Source organism: Melopsittacus undulatus, chromosome 6, assembly GCF_012275295.1.
Source record: "Melopsittacus undulatus isolate bMelUnd1 chromosome 6, bMelUnd1.mat.Z, whole genome shotgun sequence".
Classification (NCBI taxonomy): Eukaryota; Metazoa; Chordata; class Aves; order Psittaciformes; family Psittaculidae; genus Melopsittacus; species Melopsittacus undulatus.
Window position 1 is genome coordinate 6,280,884 of NC_047532.1, and position 21,775 is coordinate 6,302,658.

The 21,775-nt window shown below is 43.4% G+C and overlaps 1 protein-coding gene across 2 annotated transcripts in view; it reads right to left on the bottom strand.

Annotated features, from left to right (window-relative positions):
- The window catches only part of MSN (moesin), a 42,021-nt gene that overhangs the window by 12,362 nt on the left and 7,884 nt on the right, over positions 1 to 21,775 (bottom strand). Inside the window, exon 2 of one of the 2 annotated variants that reach the window (XM_034063752.1) lies at positions 5,948 to 6,031. In XM_034063752.1, coding sequence (XP_033919643.1) covers positions 5,948 to 6,031 — 84 coding nt within the window. Of the gene's footprint in view, positions 1 to 5,947; positions 6,032 to 21,775 lie in introns of those variants that run through there. The other variant, XM_034063753.1, reaches the window with a different exon arrangement.

Sequence of the window (21,775 nt, forward strand, 5' to 3'; positions counted from 1 at the left end):
TTGTCAGCAGCTTACGCCTGGGAATGCAACAAGCTGGACTGCCAGCAAGGAACTGAAAGGCATCACACTGTGGCCCTGCACAAAAGGACTTTTGTTCCACAGCAATAGCAGTGACAACAACAAACTGGACAGAGGAGAGGGAGAGACAGCACAGTACACAACATCACACCCCCAAGCTGCTACTGAATCATGGGGGGCAAATGGGAAAAGGATAGTCTTCCTCCCTCCTTCCCACCTCATATTTAGGTTATTCTGTTCCATTCAGCAAGGGGAAAAGCACGAAGAAGAAACAGCTTTCTACAGCTGCAAGGAGTCTGGCTGGCAGTTGGCAGCTCAATTCTATTTGGGGGTGTACAGCATTCAGAGCCCTGATGAACTGTGAGAAGTTCCATTAAGCAGTTACTCGCAGTGGCTGGGGATGGAGAAGGGCTGGCACACAGGAGAGGTACAGAGTACTGTTTAACACAGAACACTGTACTTACACACCTCAAGTTTACACTCTCAGGTGGAGCATGACAGCTTTTCTTCATGCCAAAGAGAACATTAAGTCACCCCCTGGGTGTTGTTTAGCCTGCAGTACTAGGCTTATTCTACAACTGGCAACAGATAGCATGATCAAAGCATGCAAGTAGAAGACACGCCAGCAGGACCAAGTGCCTGTACTAAAGGCCAAAGCATCCCAGGCTATACCACAGCATTAATCTGTCCTGAATCTCACATGCTGTCCCAGTTAAAGATGGAGCAGGCCTGTCTCCCTTTCTGCAACAAACACATCAAGCACTTCTGAAAGAAAACTGCTAGCAAAGCACCTTATTATTGGGGAAGCTCTGAACTGATGCCACAAATGCAGTTTCGTATGCAATAATCAAAACAACTTCAAACATGGTCTTACAAGAACCCTAACTTAATACCCAAGATGGGCTCCATCTACAGCCATAAGGACCCAACTGCTCCCTTTGCATTTGGCCGATGGATATAGTTCTAACTTTCCCTTTCAAAGTACTAAAATGCCAAAGTGCTAAATGACGGGATCTTCAGTTTTTAAGTTTGTTACAGTTTGTCACTGACCTCCTTAGCAACAAGAGGTCCATTTTTGGACTACTGCTTTATAAAAGCCAAGTTTCCACATGTTCCTATGAAATCTGAGACACGTTTCCATACCGCTCAACCACAAGCCTTCATTACACAAACAAGAGCTCTTGGGTTTGCTGGAGGAGCCAGCCACTATCCCAGGACTTGCTGCTTGCTACCATGAAACTGCCATAGTAAGTTTTTGGTTCAGGGTTTTTATGCACTGAATCAAGTGTTCTAGACCCATTTCCTATGTATTTAAACACTACTAGGCCTTTCAAACGGGTAGACATCCCCACAGAACAGACCCAGTATAGCAGACAGCAGAGTTCTCTACCAGAGACTAGAAGGAATAAGGGGCTCTGAAGGGGAATGAAGGAACAAGGTGCCAGGAGTATCCAAGGTCAAAAGTGATAAGAAACAAAGCATTTTAGAAGCTGCTTCATATTGCATGTGTGGGAGACATGGAAGAAGGGAGTATGTTTTCACAGTGCAGAAGCCAAAGCAGCTGAGGCTTCTGTGACTAGCCTATACACAGGATGCCCAAGGAGCCAGTAAGATGCAGTGTCCATTAAAGCAGGGCATTTCCATACACAGGCAAACAAGTTAGTGACCTCTCTCTGTTCAAGCCATGGGCTTGTCCCCTCATTCCCCCAACAAGCCAAAATCTCACTCATTCAAGCTAGAACCAAATAACCAAAAGAAAAGGAAGACTGAAAGGAAAAAAGATAAGATTGAAGGGACACAACTTCAAAGCTACCCACAGCAATAAGTAGCTAAGCAGTTTTACCAGTTAATCTCTCATGCGTTGGAGATCGCATTGCTTTGCTTTGTGTTTGTTTTACATACTAGTCCCTAGTCCAACTGCACTTCAGCCTGATACAGAAAAGGGTCAAAGAAGCAAAACAAGCAGCTCCCACTGATGCCTGTGCCCTGCATCTCCAGGAAAGCAGTATTTCAAGGTACCCATGAAGTGACCAAGCCTATGGGATAAGCAGCACCCCTGATAGGCATAACCCATCCTCAGGCTCTTCTTTGAATCCATTGCTAGCAGCTGAGGAATGGGAGCAGAGTTACTGTTAGTGAGTCAATAAGCACTGCAATCAGCAGCTGATGTTAAGGTACAATAGCAAGAGGTATATAAGCAAACCTTCAGAAGACAGGCAGTAATCCAGGTTTTGTCTATGCATACAAGTTTTAGCCATTCAAACTAAGGCTGTGCAGATACAAGCCATGAGGATCAGGTGCTATAATAAGATCTCCAGTATAAATCATGATGTTACTGCAGCATGTATCAGCTCAGTGATGTTTCAACAGCCAGCTACTTTGGGGCAGAAGACTATTCCCAAAGCAGCAAAGCATCTGCATTGTTCTGTTGCTACAGAAAATTACTTTGGAATTTAACCAAGCATAAAAGAGGAAGACAGGAACAGTTCTACCTCAAGCCCATTCATCTATTATTCCTACAAGACTTAAGACTAAAACTATTCCTCCTCATGAAGCTATTACCCAGATATAAGCTTTACAGAAGTCCTCTGCATCTTATTAATAGCAGGTCAGAATTGTGTGGCATAACAAATATATTAATCTGCCTTTACACACAACAGATGGAAACACAATCTGCCTAAATATAACTGAGCAAAGCCAGCAGCATGCACCAAGGAAGCTGTGCAGCTAGAAACCTTGGTAATGCTTATAAGCTTCCCTTTTGCTTAACTCTGAACTAACAGCTCTAAGTGAGAGGGCACTCTGGGGCAAAAATAAGCAGGATAACTTGCTTTTTTTTTCTGTGAAAAAGTCAAAAGTCAGCTTTTACACCAGAAGGTTAATGTGCTGCAACAGCAAAACCATAAGTTTGCTTTGTAGAGGAACACTCCCTTCCCTCAAAAAAGCATTGATGAAAGCAGATCCTTTCTCAGGACCAGCATCATGCAGAAAATACTCAAGCTGCAATTCCAGGAGGACATCATTTAAGGGAGCTAGGAAATGAACAGCCATAACTTTGTTCTTACACACCCCATCATGGGACCCAAGACCATGTCAGGATAGAAACTGATGCAGGGTGGACAGATTATCAGTCAGACAACAGTGACTGCTTAGTCCCCATTAGCAGTGTCAGCAGGCAGAACAGCTCTGGACTATCTCTTTACAGAATCTAAACCACACAAACAGCTCAGCTGTTTGAAACATACTGGCTATATGCCACCTACAAACATATTCAAAGCCCCATCCCCATACTAGAGGGAGCAAGTTTAGTATTTACTGGGAGCTCACTAGAGGCTCTCATGTTTTGTTTTGGCATTCAGCTAGTTCTTTACTCAAAGATCAATAATCTGTTTGAGCATGTCCATATGCAAATAGTACTTGATTTCCTTTATGTGCAAGCATCACTGTAAATTCTTTCTGCAACAGGAAAGACTCTTGAATTTTCCATTCAAAAAAAGGACAGTTTGTTGTAATTCTTCAAAGATGACACATTTCCCATTGTGTCAGGAGCTGAATGCTACTTCCTTTGCAATCAAGTTTCCTTAATTGTAAAGGGCCAATAATTAGCCTGCAGGACAGCAAAAGAAGTTGGGATTAGGCTCCTCAAACACATATATAGCAGTAGCCTTCAGAATTCCTTATTCATGCTACAGGTGGAAGACAGATCTGATACCATCACATCTACTGTCAACTCCCTACCTTACTGCTTGCAATGCTCTCAAGCCCTAGCAAAGGGTTAGTCTTTCTACCACCATCACTGTGGTAGTAATCTACACTAACACTACCTAGCACTGTCGTCCTAGGCCTTTGACTAATCATTTAGTCAAAACCTGGGCATCAGCCACTGCTGAGGCTCTAGGACATTCATTTCAGTTGTCAGCCCTATCAGGAACCAACATCACTAACTCCACAAGGAAAACTTGTGTGCTAAAGCACTGGAAAACAGTTTAACTCTTATTCCAGCAAGCTTGATATATAGACAGTATCAAGGGATGTCCACCAGACCTTTTAGATATAGCAAAAGTCTAACAGCTAGCTTCAGGCACCTTTTCACTCACATACACTGTATTTCCTCTTCCAACTTCACCTACAATCTAATTCAGCTGAATTAAGCACTGCCTCATTTACATTAGCAATATAGAAACTTAGTTCTGCAGCAGCATCATTTGTTTTTTCCCTTTACAAATTGTTTACGATGGCAAAAGCAAATCAAAACTTGTGTTTAGACAGGTGCTGTGTGAAGCACACTGCAGGGAGGAGAACATGCAGCTGTTGGAGAACATGACATAAAGGAGTGAAATCAATTACTAAGACATTAAGAGTTCCCATACTGGAAACACAATCGGATGCTTCTGGAGACAAAGTGCTGAAGCCTAAGTCTGCCACCACAATGTCAGTTTGCAGCAAAAGATGCAGATGGTTTAGAGCTGACTGAAAAATCATGTGCAGATTAAAACCACCAGACTTCAGTAGCATCACTTGTTAGCACCTGGTGCTCTGCTTGGATTAAAGTCAGAAAACAGGTTTTGAAAACATAATCATAGGAAGCTTCCACTTATTTTCCAAAAAAAATAGTTCACCTTTTGATGAACTTGGGGTATTTCACCTCAACTTCATTGGCATATGCTCCTTGAACTAACTGTGCTGGAGTTCATGCTGCACATATGGATCCTGGAGAGAATCCAGCTCTCACTTCTATTGATCAAAAACCATTGCAATTGAGACCACACAGGGTTAAAATATGTAGGAGCTACTATGTAGCATCACACAGCTGAGAACTACACTGCAACTCAGAACCTTCCTCAAAGCATTTCTGCTTTTCCCATTACAAAAGGATGCTCTTTGTGTAAAGCCTAGGATCTCCCTCTATTCCCTCCATTTCAGGGCTGGGCTGCAAAGAGCAATATAACATCGAGTGTTGAATCATTCCACTGGGTATGGCAGAAAGTAGTAGTCTGTGGTTAAACATCTGACGAAAAGATTCAGATGAGGTTTTCTGGCCCCAGATGAAGTAACTGACTTCTATGGGTGGGTCACCCCTGAAGTTTTATTCTTTGTTAAGATAGGTACTATGTAGAGCTGCATTCACAATGCTGAGCACTATTGAACCACACCCATATCTGACCTATCTGGTCTGGCACTTCCTTCATCTTGTCATTAATCCAAGATTCATTTACTTTAAGCTACGAACTTACTGTTCAGATTTTCCTCCAAGTAGCAAGCCCGTGGCCTTCAACATTACAGCAGAGAAAACACAGCAGAGCCTGTCACAGTTTCAACAGCTGTAATGGATAATGTCTGCCTTCAGCTGCTCCAGCTTCGGGCTGCACATCCCTCCCTGCTTCTGTATGGACCAAAGCAGGAGGAAATTTCCCTAGCCAAGTGAATGTAGAAGGAGGCTGAGGAACCCAAATGAAGACAGCTCAACACAACATAGTACATAACTTTCATTAAGATTTCCCTTAGGGCCTGATGGGAGTACAGGATGTCATTTCACCTGCACTGAAGGACTGCAGCAACATCTGCAACCCAGCTAAGCCTCTCCTGTTTTAGAGAGCAACTACTCTTTGAAATCAATTACATGATGCTAGTGAGCCAAAGATAGCTTACTAACTCCCTCAAAGACTTATGAATTATGACTGCAGACATCTACTGCTTTCCAATTCTTACAAGCTGCAAGACCAGTTCCATTCAGCTCATAAAACATCTGTGGAGATTAAGAAAAACAGTAGTTTTGGGGGAAAAAAAATATCTTACTATGTTAAATTCTCTTGAAGTTACTGTGTACTGTCACTTAATCTTTGAAGTCCTTTAGAAATTGTTTGCTGTCATTGTAATAGAATCACAATATCTGCATCAACTTTAGATCTTCTGCAGCTCTATCACTTACCTGATCAAAGAGTTGCTTCCCTGTAGTGTTGGGCTGGATGGCAAATTCCAGCTCAGCATCCATAGTAGTAACACGCACGCTGATCTGGAAGGCAGAAAATGCATCATTACAACACATGCTTTAAGTGACAACACACAATAATGAAAACCAACATCTGCCTAGAGCCAGGGACCAGCTCTGAAGCTTCCAGGAATTTAATTGCCAGCAGTTACAAAGTCATCTGCCCTGCCAGCATGGTGTTCCCAGTTTCCCTATAGAATATAACTTTCCTGTTTCACATTGTAAGAGCTTATCCTCTCCATTCCTACTAACATTCCTGTCTATACATTGACATATGTGACAGCCATTTACAGTTTATGGAGTTGAATGTCTATAGTGCAGAACATTCTGATGTCTCCCATAAAAGCAGAGATGTTCCAAACCTTGGTACAAACAACCAGACATTGAACACTTCCATCTGAAGAATGGATGTCAAGGAAGTCCCTGGAAGCATTAACACTGCAGAGGCATTTCACCTCAAAGATTAGTATAAAACATACCAATTGCATTCACAACAACTGAACACTGCTGGAAAACATTGTGCAGATTCTTAGGTGTAGATAAGAATACTCCTGCCTAAACACAGATGCCTTCACTTTTGACCAGGCAAAGTAATCAAAACTTGAAGCTGTACACAGTGAAGAGATTCACAGTGCACCAAGCCCCAGCTTACAGGCCTTGCATTCACAGTTCTCTTCTTTGCAATAGCCATTTACCCCCTCATGAGCAAACCCTAATTTGCTTGCTCTTCAATGCAGTTAGTCCTCTTAGCATACTCAACCCACCTTCAAGGGGTGAAGGGAACTGTAACGGGAACAGTTTTAGTAAGAATAACTCAAATTCACACCTGGACTATATGCTAACACAATACCAAAAAGCTAGAGTAAACAGAGAAATAGTCAAAGAACCACCCAAGATTGACATGATAGCAGCCAGATCTGATCCCTGTATTGCTATCGAGTGCATGGACAGATTTCACATCTTGTTCACTAAGGCAGCAGCAGGAGACTGCAAGAAAGCTACAAACATTTTTCCCCACAAACAAGAAGTATTCTGCTCACTAAGTACAAGTCAAATGCTGAAAGAGACCATTATTATCCAAACAGATTTGAAGTTTACTAAAAGCCTACCTGAGCCTAGGCACAGCACTATTTCATGCTTGATATCCCCTCATGATGAATCTAAAGGCTTTAAGTTTTTAGCTAAACATTTCAGCATGTCCTAGAAGAGGTTAAATGTAGGCTTAACAAGCACAAATGAAGTCAAGAAGAGTTGCAGTTCTAACTGTTGCATGAATAAGGAATGCTACATAGACATTACTGGAGCAAAGATAACATTCCTCATCTGCTTTTCCATAGGTTGGTTTTGAAATCCTCTGAACCTTCTGACATAACAAAGTCAAACAGCGTACTGAAGTAGCAGGGACAGAGCAAATGACCTAAACTCCTAGGCAAACAAGCTTTATTTAAAATTAGCAGCTTTCAATAGCATGGAGTTGCCTGAAGTTTGGCTATACTGTCTAAAACCTATTCTCCTCAGACCCAAGGTGCTGACAATTGGCTCATTCACAATGCTTTGGTGATCCAGGAATCCAGATGCTGCTAGGAGAGCTGAACCCTGCCAAAAAGCAGCCTTGCTACTTATACCTGGAAGCAGTCTCTTCTACAGAGTGCCGGCTTGTAAGCCTGACTTGCTCAGCACACCCACCAGTCAAAGCAAAGACATCTATAGGGCACATCTAAGTATAAGAGGGAGTACATTAAATGAGCTATTGAGCAACAAGTTGCTTATTGGGGGTTTTCAAGTCTTTCATGTTCACCTAAAACACAAACATGCCAGCTACAGTAAGAGAAGAAACAGTCTGTGCTCCACTGTATAAGGATAAAAGACAGGAGCTACTCTTACCATGCACAGAGGCGATTGAACTCTGAAGTATCTGAGCACAGAGGAAGCACCAGTAAACAGAACTGAAACGTCTGTGACAGCTCTTAGCAGCCTGCACCCAAATAGCTATTTAGAGCAAACCAGAGCTTAAGATTTAAAACAAAGCTGCTTCAGTAAGTATCCTCATACATAAGTATTCTGCATGAATTAAGACATCTTAGTCTGCACAGTAAAATAAGGTCCCATGCTGGAACCATCACTTATGTAAATGCACTTAAACTGACCAGTTATCATCCTTCAATCAGTGCATTCAATAGGAAGAGATACACTTAATCCCACCACCACCACCAATAGAAGTCCCCTATGCTCAAGATGCAACCTAAGGTTTAGGAGCAGCAAAGTCTTGAATGGGGTCCGCACTGGCAACTTCAGCCTGTTCTATAAGACAGCATGAGCTAAGACACCACAGGAAACAGGCTTGTTGCTTTGGAGAACCACACCCTGGTAATGCTAGCTTCCCTGATCGGAACACAGCTTTAACACAGCAAACTGCTGTTAACCATCAGCAGGCTGAGCTGGGGAAAGCATGTCCTGTGCCGTTTTAATCACTACTTTCACACTAAATACTTGGCTGAGAAGTTAGGCTGCTATAAACATCAGCTTTGTTAAGCCTAGTTTGTGTCTGCAGCCCTCTAAATTCTGGTTAGATCTTCATCTAGCAGAAGTTTTACCTTAGTTGGTGGCCCTCTAAACAGCCTCCTTTTATCTTATGAGCATCATTTAATATAGTTTGCATACAAACAGCTAGCAACACTGTATGAGAAGCTTCCAGAGAGGCCACCGTGCACATTGCAAGAAAATTCAAGTACCACATTTCAACCAGCAAATAAATTCACACTCACCAAGCTAAAAAACACTCAAGAAAAAAGCCCATATTTAACTGATTCATTTCATAACAGCTACAGGAAAGAGCTAGAAACCTAGCAACTCTTCCTCTTCTCTATTTGAGGAATTACCATTGTTCTACCAGTCTAAGCACAGCTAAAGATTGCCACTACCAGAGCGCATTAAAGAGCTTCCTGCTGCCAAGGACAGTGTTGTGGTGAGGGCAAGACCTCCTACACAGACAAAACCTCTTGCATGGAAGAGACACTGTTCCAGCCCCCGGAGCAGCTGCAGCCAAAGAAAGCTCCTTTTGATAAGCAAAAGCTTTCAAAAGCTACAGGACACAACCACCCTTCTCCCATAGTGTTTAGCAGACTACAGGAGACAGGCTTAGCAACTGGTACTAGGCACTACAGCATCTTTTCAGGTATTTTAGTATTGCCAGTATCCCTTCAAGTCTCACTTTCTGCCTCACTGAGATCCCCACGTTTTACTCGCAGCAGTGATTATCAGGTATCCTCCAAGTCTCTCAGTAAACCCTACTAATAACTTGCTATAACTACTTCCTAAGATGAAAATTGGTAGCTGCATATGGCAGGACAAACAGGAAAGACGGATACCGTCACACTGAGTAACGGATGTACTACTTGTGCTAATGCCCCAGCGTGTTGAACAGAGCAAGAGGTAAAACAGACAGTTCTGTTTGTCAGAAGTTGAGACAGGAAGAGAGTACTAGGAAATTCATGTCAGAATAATAGGTAGAGTCAGCACAACAGGGTATCAACCTCTACAGAACCCTGACCCTAAGCTAAAGCTTCTTTCCTCTCAGTTTCCTGAGTGTGAGGAAGCTGTTATACCCTTCTGGTGTGCAGCCTTCAAGCTTCAGATACTCATATTTCTCAAGTTCAAGCCACCAAGTGGGTTATTTCGGGAGAAAAGAGCATAGGGAAAGCCATATTTAACTGCTCATTTGGCTATTACAGATGTTCAATTAATAAGTAATTCCATGCCATCCTTTATAGACCCTCTATACTACAGAACATCAGTTCGCCTAGCAGTTTCTGCAGATAAAGATACTAACACCACGCATCAGTTCCAACAGTTCTGACCAGAGAATCACATCAAATCCCAATGAAGCTGAATAAACTCTGAACTCCAGATCGCATAAGGCACCCCAATAATCTGAAAACCTTCCCAGTTTTAGTTTTCAACAGGATTAGCAACAGGATAGTAAGTACAATGAGAATGTTCCTCTGTCCCTCAAAACACAAGTGTTCTCTGGAGGACACTGGCTCTCCAGGGTTGTACTTCACATCCCACCACAGGCCCTGCTGCAAGGACAGGAGTCACATGCAGACCCATGGAGCATACCAGGGCATCATGCTTTGCACAGCCTCAGAAGAGCCCCCACCTGCAGCACCAGCAATACTCACAGACATCTGGCTCCTTCCCGAGTGCCAGCACTCCACCAACACAGCCCTGGTTCCTCCGTGTGTTTCCTCCGTGTCAGTGTAAGACTGGAATCAGGTCATGTGAAAGCGCTTGCAATTTTTAAAGGGATTACACTTAATTAAACCAAGCCCCTTCCAACAGTCTTAAAGGGCCTTTTCATACCCCTAAGCTCATCAGGGAGCAGAACAGCAGTAGGTACACCCCAGGCACCAGCCCTGGCCCTGCCACACTACAGTCCCAAAGAGAGCTTTAACCCTCCCAAAGGTTCCTGGAGCTTCCCAGCCATCTCTGCTACCCTCCTCCTCACTCACCTGGGAACACAGCACTCCTCCTTCATCTGGAGTCACAGATGGACCCAATAGGGCCAAGGAAGGCATCCCATTCCACCCCACCATGACAATTTGCATGAAGTTACCATAATACAGCAGAGCCGGAAGCTTGCCCACCTTTGATGCACTCAGTACCAGCAAGCCAGAAGTACGACTAATGAGCTATACAGTATGCATAACATCACCCTCACAGGCACTTACTGTGTTTTGGTACCTAACTACAGCCTGAAGTAGGAACTCACCCTTTAAAGAATCCCTAGTGATTTTAGGGCAGAGCCTGAGGAGAAACAGTGGATGTTACAGGAAAAATTGAGCTTCTTTGCACATGTCACCTTATACAAAGACTAAAAAGTGCACACAGCAAACATTATCCTGAAAACATTTTACAAGATAAAACACCCCCATGATTGTAGTGAAAGGAAAACAAAATCTGCACTCTTCCCATCCACCCCTGTTCTCTTTGCACAGTTGACAACACAGCATCTAAGATCATTTTGCAGTAGTTGTTAGTTATTCGGTTGGGGCTATTTTTAATATCATTTCTGACAAAGCCAGTTGTTACAACAAACAAACCAGAGCTGACTATACCTTTCAGCAATACACTAGTTACTAACACATCCTAAATGTACCTGCTGTATGTTAAGACATAAACCTGGACAGAAAGTTATAGATGGTGAATCAAATTGCTGACAGTGCCCAAGCTTACTGCCTTTCTTATGCATTGTCTTATGCACCCCACCACCATTTAAAACTAGCTCAGCATTACAAGCTTCAGGCTACTCTACATGAACAAGACACATAGCTGTTCATTAAAGCACAAGAAAATGCCAGCATTAACAGTCAGACTCAGCAAGAAATGGCAGGTTTACATGACGCTTACAGTAAAGTTTCATCCACTATTACACTGAATTCCACAGCCCAGTGTCATCCAAGGGAAACTTCAGTCTGTACCTATAATAAAACCCAATTAAAAGCCAACTGCAAAGAGAGGACCAGCTTCTCTGTAAGAAACCAGTGACAAAAGGAACTAGGGACTGCATATCCCAATCTCAATTAATGGGCTCAACCACTGAGTTCAGCAGGGATAAAGAACTGCAGTCTGGAAGCACAGAAAGAAGCTCCCCTTATTAGCTTCAGCAACAGCTTTTTCTGGCCTGTTCCCTTATCCCCACCACCACCCCCCTTGCAGAAGAATGTAGGAGATCACACATCTCATGTGCAACAGTCTAGACCACAGTGATGTGAGTTTCAAATACACGAGGAACTGGCAGCATCCTCCAGATTCTACTGTAAAGTGCATAGTGCTGACTGACCTACAGCTCACAAATGTGATCCGAGTCCTCAGGGAGAGTCCATAACCACTGGATTAATGTGCAGAGCCCTGTAGCCACATACACAGCATGCTGCTTAACCCCAAGCATACCACATGGATTAATAGATTCACTTAGAGAAAACACCAACCCAACAAATTCACCAATTCCCTTACTTTAAAATCAAGCACCAGATAAAGCTAAGCAGCTCCTCATCAATAAAATCTTGTACTTAGGTCAGTATTTGAACTAAAAACAATATAAAAGCAAACAGCTTGATTCAGAAACTGCTGCTGGGCCACATCAGAGCTGTTTCCTCCCTCCACTTCCACCAGTTGCCACCTTGCTCCACTGGAGACATGCGGGCAGCAAGCTGCAGCTTTCACACAGACGGCTTCAGGAGCCATGCTGTTGAGGATAGCAAGAGGAAAAGCTGCTACAGGAAGCAAGCTAAAGCAACAGCAGGCAAGACTGAGAGAGCTCACAGCTTTGAAGAGTCTGTCTGCAGAGAGTGAACTGAGAAAGGGTGGAGAAGGGAGCGCCGGAGCTGCAGGAAGCGAGACATGCCCTATGACACAAGTGTGCATCTGACACTTATCTCACTTCAGCAGACACACTCGGGGGATGCTGCCAACACAGAAAGCTCTCTGCCCATGGTTTCCAGCAAAATTCACCTTTACAGCACTGATTTATTGACACAGGGTAGGGGGAAAGCTGCTTATAGATGCTGGCCATTAAAAAGCAACTCTTCAGGTTACCCACTCTTCTAGCACTTGGTGACCAATGTGGAAGCTTTTAAAAGCACCTCTGTCCCATGTGGAGCTTGGAAGAGCAGAGAAATTCTACTTTATCTAATAAAGGGGTTCAAAATAAGCTGATTCTATGTCCACTCCAACAGCTATACACATCTTCTGACAGGGTTTAAAGCAGGCTTTGTATCCAGTGGTTGAAAGAGCCAATCCCAATTCTTGAAAAGGGTAAGACATTGAGTGAGGCAGCTCTAAATATCTGGTACAAAACAGAATCACAGAATAGTTCGGGTTGGAAAGCACCTTAAGATCATCCAGTTCCAACCCCCCTGCCATGGGCAGGGACACCTCACACTAAACCATGTCACCCAAGGCTTCATCCAACCTGGCCTCGAACACTGCCAGAGATGGAGCATTCACAACCTCCCTGGGCAACCCATTCCAGTGCCTCACCACCCTCACAGTAAAGAATTTCTTCCTTAGATCCAGTCTAAACCTCTGCTGTTTAAGTTTGAACCTGTTACCCCTTGTCCTATCACTACAGTCCCTAATGAATAGTCCCTCCCCAGCATCCCTGTAGGCCCCCTTCAGATACTGGAAGGCTGCTATGAGGTCTCCACGCAGCCTTCTCTTCTCCAGGCTGAACAGCCCCAACTTTCTCAGCCTGTCTTCATACAGGAGGTGCTCCAGTCCCTGATCATCCTCGTGGCCTCCTCTGGACTTGTTCCAACAGTTCCATGTCCTTTTTATGTTGAGGACACCAGAACTGCACACAATGCTCCAGGTGAGGTCTCACAAGAGCAGAGTAGAGGGGCAGGATCACCTCCTTTGACCTGCTGGTCACGCTCCTGTTGATGCAGCCCAGGATATGGTTGCTTTCTGGGCTGTGAGCACACACTGCAGCTGGCTCATGTTCATTTTCTCATCAACCAACACCCCCAAGTCCTTCTCCGCAGGGCTGCTCTGAATCTCTTCTCTGCCCAACCTGTAGCTGTGCCTGGGATTGCTCTGACCCAGGTGTAGGACCTTGCACTTGGCATGGTTAAACTTCATGAGGTTGGCATCAGCCCACCTCACAAGTGTGTCAAGGTCCCTCTGGATGGCATTCCTTCCCTCCAGTGGATCAACAGAACCACACAGCTTGGTGTCAAACTAATAATGCTAAAGCAGTCAGCTTCAAAGGGGAAAACAAGTGATTTATCCTAATATAAGCCCTGTCATACTGTAGTATCAGAGCCCCAAATATGTATTTGGCTGTTAGCACAGGAAGTTATTTTGAGATGAATTTGCACTGCTCATCTCTCAGTGATAAGGAAAATGAAATTATTTCATGCAGCCATTGGTAAACAGGAATGTTATCACCAATAAATAAGTAAATAAAATCTATTTCTTTGAAGACACTTGCTGCCATTGTCTTCTGCTGTCTTCTTCAGTTAGCACTACGGAGCACACACTGGTAATGCAAGAACAGAGAGCCACACAAAGCCAGAGCTATGGAAGCACTTTGTAACAGGCTGGAGAACTTAGCATTTTAGATCTCTGGAGGCATTGTTTACCCAATTTAGTCATCTGATTTGGGCAGGCAATGTTTTCATGAATAAAAGCCATACTTTATAAGAAGATGCTGAAGCCATTCATTCAAAACAATTCAAAGGAAAAAAAATACCAAGGGACAGGGAATTCCCCTACCCCTCCACAGCATGGCTTCCAAAACCATTAGTGACATGTTTCCAAGTTTAAGCTACTTAAATGCAATTCCTTCCTTTTTAACCAAGCTGATAGCAAGTAGTCACATCCTACTAGTAGTGTTCAACACTACGGCTGCTAGCAGCTTGTCACCCTGTCCAGGATGCAAACAAGTTTCAGTCTGACAAAAGGACTTGCAAGATGAGAGTACCAAGCCAGTAAAAGAAACCATGGGTGGATCCCCACATTTACAGCAAAGTCCAGATACTTTATGCCATTTATTACACAACTTAGTCACAACCTTGTGCAATGGATCAATTCCTCTATTTTTACCATTTCCTTTCTCATAAATAGATTCCTCACGCACCTCCCTTTGCTTTCCTGTAGCTGTTCCAGGCCATTAACATTGCTAGTTTGAAGAGGCCTTTAGAATAACTATTTTTGTCCCTGTTGTTTGAGCTACTTAAAGAACATCCTTTACTAGCCAAAACTCGGAAGATTAAAAAGAATCATGGGGGAAAACCCTGACCTCTTTTCCACACCTTCTGGATCAGGTGGTAAAACTTGAAGCAAAATCTGTAATTGCCATCATTCAACTTCTATACCCTGAGTAACTTTGGTTTTTGTTTGGGGGAGGAGGGGTTATTTTGTAAACATCCTTTTTTGTGTGCCTGTTAGAAGATGCTATTCTCTGGTGTAACAGTATATGCCTATTATGGCCTCTGCACACTAATAGTAGGGTTGAGAGTTGTACTTCACATGTCTGAGCTTAACCACATCCCTAGCTAAAGCTCTTCAAATGAAAGGCAGTCAGCAGGGCAGGAGGCATGTTTGAAATGCCAGCAGTGGTATGGGTGACATTCCTCACAGCTATTGTGAGCCCCTCCTAAGCAATCCTATTCACAGGTTACAAACAAGTATTTTGTGTCCATCCCCCTCCCGTTGTACACCTTACACTAATGCTGTTATCCTGACTGCTACTGCAGTAACTTAACCAGCAAAACAGTTCCAGCACTCACCACCACCACTGGAAGCATCTCAGAAGACTCAGAAGGTGACTTTTCTCCCCACCCCTAAACTTGTCTTAGTCCAGTTTTTCCCTCCCAAGCTCCATTCCAAAAGCAGGGATTTCCCAGTACCGTTTAACGGCTGCAAAGACCCAGTTCAAGGGGTTAAGCAGACAAGACGGGTAGCCGAGGCACACTTCCAGACAGCCAGTACACTTCCCAAACCTAGCATCCAGTGGATGTCTGCCAGAATTATAAGCAGCTATTTTGCTGGAAGGGGCTCAAAACAAGATCAAGACAGGATGCTAACAAGAGAAATGTGAGCTGCATGGAGGCACCACATGTACAGCAAATACTTGACATTCATGAGCTAATAGACTAAATACTCATTCTCTATGTAAAGGTCTCTAAAGTCACCTGCAAGTAAGAATCATCTTAAAGGTAACTTGGATTTGAGGGCAAATGAATCAAAAGCTATGCTCAGATGCTCTGCTTATCATTCAAGAGACTTCCCACAGGAAAGACAGCATGGAGATAACTGCTCTTCCCTCCAAAGGGTTCTCATGTTTGGATGAACACGTCAGAACCATGCTTATCTGTCCCACATGCTTCTGTTCTGCAACCAGGAGACAGCCAGCATCTGGGCTCACTGCAGCGAGGGGCAGCTGAACACAGGGCTGCCTGTTTCAGACATCCACAGCACTGCCTGGGTGTGGCACATCCAGTTCTTGGCCCGCTCACAGCACTCACTGAATATCTGAACAATAGCCAGACTTCTAGGAGCTAGAACACAGCCTTACTGTGGGATCTGACTGCCCAGACTATGAGCCATCCCTCCAAATTTAACTGCAGGCACAGGCAAGAGTGAGGTAAAGCTGTTTCATCATCCTGTGATGCTCGGGTTTATCATTTCCAGCGGACTAGATGAATCCTGCAACTTCCTTTCAGACCAGGGTCTCATTTAGGCTGGATGCCTTTTCCTATCTATTTAAGTCATGGTTCCCCAAAACACAGGATTTCCCCGAAATGGCTCCTTTCAGCACTTCTTTTTAATATTCAGTTTCCCCACCCACATTTGCTTTTCTCAACCACCAACCTATTTTAGGTTCTAAATAGTTCTCTTGGGACTGCCAAGGCTTATAAAAGACCAGCTTGTGATGGCTGAAGTACCTTTTGTTATTTTAAGCTCCATCTAGTTCAAACACTTGAGTTTTCCTAATAGAGAGTAGCTACACCACCAGGATACACAGGACCCAGCATCCCACAAGGCTCCCAGTGGGCACAGGGCTGCTCCAGAGCTGCAGGGAGCAGAGCCAGTACCCGCAGGGTGCGGTCCCATCACCAAGACAACCCATCCCAAACACCCTGCATCCTCCCACTGCCTTTTTTGGCCTTGTATTAGTGCTCCATGACTACACCACAAGCAGGACCAAAGAATGAATCAGGCTGAGAATAACTCATCTGCCGTTTTTCCAACGAACCATTTCATCAGTCCCATTCACCACATTTACATGGGGGCATTACTGCTGGCACAGATTGCAGGAAGAGGGAAGGGTAAGGTGGCTTTTGAGGTACAACAGGACAGGATGAGCCAAGCTACTGGGCAACCTTTGCTCCCAGCCACTCCTGCTTTGTCCTTTGCAGTAGCTCTGATACAGAGCCCATTGGTGAGATTTACCCTTCATCAAGCCACACGTGCACATGCCATTAACACAATTCTGCAGAGCAGAACTGATGCGCTATTAAGTTGAACTATTGAGGGCAGTGCAAGACAAACACATTGATGGGAGCAAAACTGTACAGTTGCAGCAAACCAAAGCTCTCAAACATGCTACCAAGTTGACATTGTTTTCTGGCCTACACTAGCTTTATGTGGGAAAGTGTTTTCAGAACACTGCCTGGACATACCCAGAGATACCTTGCACAGATGAACTGTACCAGCAAACACAACAGGTAAGAGAGCTAAAAAGTAACTGGGCCTTATGTTAAGTATTAAAAAAGAGAGTTTGCTTTCAATCATTAGGATTTTTTTCATCATTATATTTGACCAGCTCTTACTTCCTCCATAGCTCTGCACTCCAGAAGATGAGTTTACAAACTTCCAGGCATTTACATAATACTAAGCTCCATTACTTTCCAATGTTACTTTTGTCTCACTGTACCCAAAGCAAGACCCTGAACAATCCAGCCTAACTTAGAAAGTCATCCAACTTTGAAAGTGGCCTTGTTCTGAGCATGGTTGGACCAGAGAGCCTCTGGGGCTCTCTCAGCTTAACTTGTTCAATAGTTCTACCAGACTGCAGAGGCTGTTGCAGAGCTGCCCTGCATTAGCTCAAGCATTTATAATGCTCATGGCAGAAACTGACTTCTTGTATCAAGAGGGCAGGAAAAATTTCCTTCCTTGATTTGCAGTTTCAGTATTCAGATCCTTTAAACCTCCTCTACAAACAGAGATAGTAAGGACTATCTTTATGCGGCCAAACATACAGATAAGCCAAACTGTTAATGGTCTTCCTGAAGCTGGAGGTCAAAACTGAAAAACACAACTGAGCAGTAAGAAAATAGCCAGATGTTCAGTGTATCTCCTATGCAAGTCAACATACACACAAACATAACTTACAAAGCAAACAGTAAACCTTACTATAGCAAGGAGAGGCAGGGAGTCTGCAAGGCAGCCTTCTGCAAAGAGCATTCACAAGTCAGCTTGAGAGCTTTGCTCGCATTCAGACCTGCTGTGTAGGGTTGATTTTTGTTATGTTTTCATGTTCTTTTCCACATGTTAAGGAACAGCAGCATAGGATTTGCAGGCATCATTTCAACTGTGATCAAAGCCTGGGGTTCCTTCAACATTCCTGCATGTAGATAACTCACCCCCAGCTGCACATCTCCAGAACATTAGGAGCAGGAAGAGCAGCAAGCTACTCTTGCACAGGCTTATGAAAACCGATAGGTCCACGTTAATGCATCTAATAGCCCATCCTTCTCTAAGGGAATGGCAGATCAATGTTATTTGATTTACGAGACCATCCGAATCCCCTCAGATACAAACTATTTTCAAATCCTTCCAAACACTGCCAAACCAAAGCTGCCGTTAGAACAGTGTAAAAGCATTTCACTGGGAAGTCCTCTATGGCAGTTCTGAGCCCAAAACATCTGCGCATAGTTCCTTGCAAAGGGATAAGGAAACATGTGAAAGGACAGGGCAATGCAGCACACAGTCTCAAGATACCCAGGAAAGAGTCTCACAACATGCACCCTTCCACCAAACCGAGGGAACCAGCTCACTGAGAAGCAAGCTATTATGCAAGTGAATCTTAAACTTGGAATCTTATATTTCCTATCAACAGACAAATTTGAGGTGTTCTATACAAAAAGAAACACCAACCAGCTACTCTGCAATATGAATGAAAGACACTTTCCAAGTTTAGAGGAGGTGACCAACCACTTTTCCCATGGCTAAGTTGGTGCTTAGTGGCAGAAAAGACTGCACAGAGGTGAACCAAGTACAGAGCAAGCAAACCCTTTATATAAGTCAGAACTGAAGCAGCAAAGGAGCAGGAGAGCCTTCTGTCAGATTTTTAAGCAGATTCTGAATACTTCACATTTGTTCTCTCAAATGCTAAGATAGTGTGGTTATTTCCTGTGTATGATGCAGAAGCAAGTACTGTTCAGGACATCTCATCTTCAGTTGATTGCTCTGATCTTTCAGTGATCTGGAAGCTCACTGGTTTAGTGTGGGTTTAGTCCCATTTGCTCCATCTTGTGCTATTCAAAGAGGCAGTAATATGTTCTCAAATGTGAAGATACTGACATATATCCTCATTCGCCAAAGGTCTCTACCCTGTTCTCTTGGGTGTAACAAAAGGGTATTCAAACTGAGCACAACACATCCCACTACAGCTTGCAGTCAACCTTCAATTTAAGATGTTAGTAACAAACCACAGAGCAAGATAAAGAAAAAACACACAACTTGAGGTTTAACTTTAGCTCACTTCTGCATGCACGGCTGTTGCCACAACATCCTAGGTATACATTGTGCCCATCAGTGCAGAAGGCATTGGTGTCTATAGATGTTACATAGCCTAAAACACTTGCAGCAGCAAGTCATTAAAAGAAGAGTAAGAAAATTCTGAGTCTCCAGCTAGAACTTTTCCAGCTTCCCAGTTTATTGCTGGTCAGAATAGCATCACTGTGAGGTGCAGTTTAGTGTCTTTAAGCAAGAAAAAGCTATTTCATCATTTTGCACTTTCGGCTTTTTTGAACACCATGTTCAGGTAACAGAGGGTCCTTGTTTGGTTTTTTGGAGCAAAGGACTTATGCTACAGCAGTAAGAAATCACATCATCTCATATTCTGGGAAAGAATAAGTTACAGCTCAGCTCATATAAGAGCAGCACAAGAGAGCTGCAGGCTGGAGGATAAGACACGTGGCTTGTTCAAGTATTGTCTTGGTTTAGTGATAAAGTGTTTTAAGGTGCTGGATAAGAATGCTTTCAGATCCCACCACATTTCCAACCATGGGCTTGGAGCTTTCAGGTATTATAAGTAATAACAGCCATTTTGACCCCATTATTCAAACCATAGTAACCTTACAGTTTCTGAAGGAGCTCACAAAATGAGCAGTCATGTGCAACAGCTCCTTCACACAACAGCTTCTGGTTCTGTAGATTGTGGATATTGCCTAGAACATAATCATTTTATTACTTTCTGCTTCCTGTGTTCCACTAATGCAAGCAAATTCACATGTTGATTGCTCCTTGGTGAAACTGCAACAGAAAATCAGTCACACAGCATGTTTTCAGAAACACAAGAAAGGTTTCTCACTTGAGGTAAGCTCAAACCCTGATTGTTCACTGAGGATAACTGCAGCCACAAAGCACTGAATTCAATTGGATTCAATACATATCAGCTAAAGTTCTGATTGTCTACTCAATAAAACAAATGCATCAAATTAGTCTACGTCTTCAAAAGGTGACTTGAAGTTCCTTTAATACATAGATACATATAGGGGAAAATTAAATAAACAGATCTTGGAAAAATAGTTATCAATGCTTAAGCTTTTGATCTTGTCTCACAAAGCACTGAGTTACCTTAACACTTGGTATATAACATGCAGTAGTTACAAATAGTATACTAGAAGAGCAACACCTTTCTGATGCAGGTTGTGCAGTGCCTCCATTAATGAATGCTGTCAAAACTTAATGGAACATATGAATGTGAAAAGTGACATAATTTAGTATCATTACTAATGAACAATATAAAAAACACACCTACAACAAAAGCCACACATACACCACACCAAACTGTCCAGATTTTGCACATTGTTATTGCTTAGACACCAAGTATTCTATTGTCTCCACTATAAGCTGCAGTACAAGCAAGTTTCTTTCAACCCCTCCAGCTTTCCAGGCAATTTTGGTTCCTTAGGATATGGTTACTAGAAGACTTGTTTTAGTAGTCAGATATTAACTAGATCAACCAAGTAACTGGGGTCAACTGAAAGGTGTTTAAAGGACAATACAATCATCTGGCACAGCCAGCATGGGTTCACAAAGGGCACATCTTAACTAATTTGGTCAAGGTCACCCACCTAATGGATGAAGGGAATGTAGTTTTCCTGGGTTTTAATAAGGCTTTTGATAGTGTCCCTCACAGCATCCTTCTGGGCCAGTTGTCCAACTGTGAGATGAGCAGGGTCACAGTGCACTGGGTAAGAACTGTCTGGACAGCAGGGCCCAAAGGGTAAATGAGGCTACATCTGTCTGGCAACTCATCACCTGGGGGGGTTCCCTCAGGGCTCAACCCTAGCCCCGGTTCTGTTCAGTGTTTTTATCAGTGATCTGGATGCCCAAGTGGAATGCACCATCACCAAGTTCACTGCTTATACCAAACTGGGACATGCCATTGACTCTCTTGAGGAGCATGAGGCCTTGCAGAGGGATCTAGATAGATTGGACCATTGGGCAATGATTAACAGCATGAGATTTAGAAGAACAAATGCAGGATTCCACACCTGGAACAGAGTTAACACTTCTGACTTCAACACGAGTTGGGAGAATGGCTGGAGAGCAACAAGAGAATTCACAGAATATTCAAGATGCTCACAGAATATGAGGTTGAACAGGATCTCAAGGGTCACTTGGTCCAACCTTTCTTGGCATAAAACACAGGCTAGACAAGACAGCTCAGCCCCCTGTCCAACACTGGGGAATCCACCACTGCCCTGGGAAGATTATTCCAATTTCACAATGATCATTCTCATTGTGAAAAGTTTTCCTCTTGTGCACAAACAGAATATCCCCAGGAGTACTCATTACCCCTTATCACACCATTGGTCAGCTTCTGCACACAGGGAGGAAGCATTTCTAAAGTCTATGCAAACTTGTATGCCATATGCCTCTTGCTAACTTGCATATGAACAAGTCAACCATTCATTAAAGTGCCTGGTTAATGGATCAGTAGGGAAAGCCTTACTCTTAATACATATG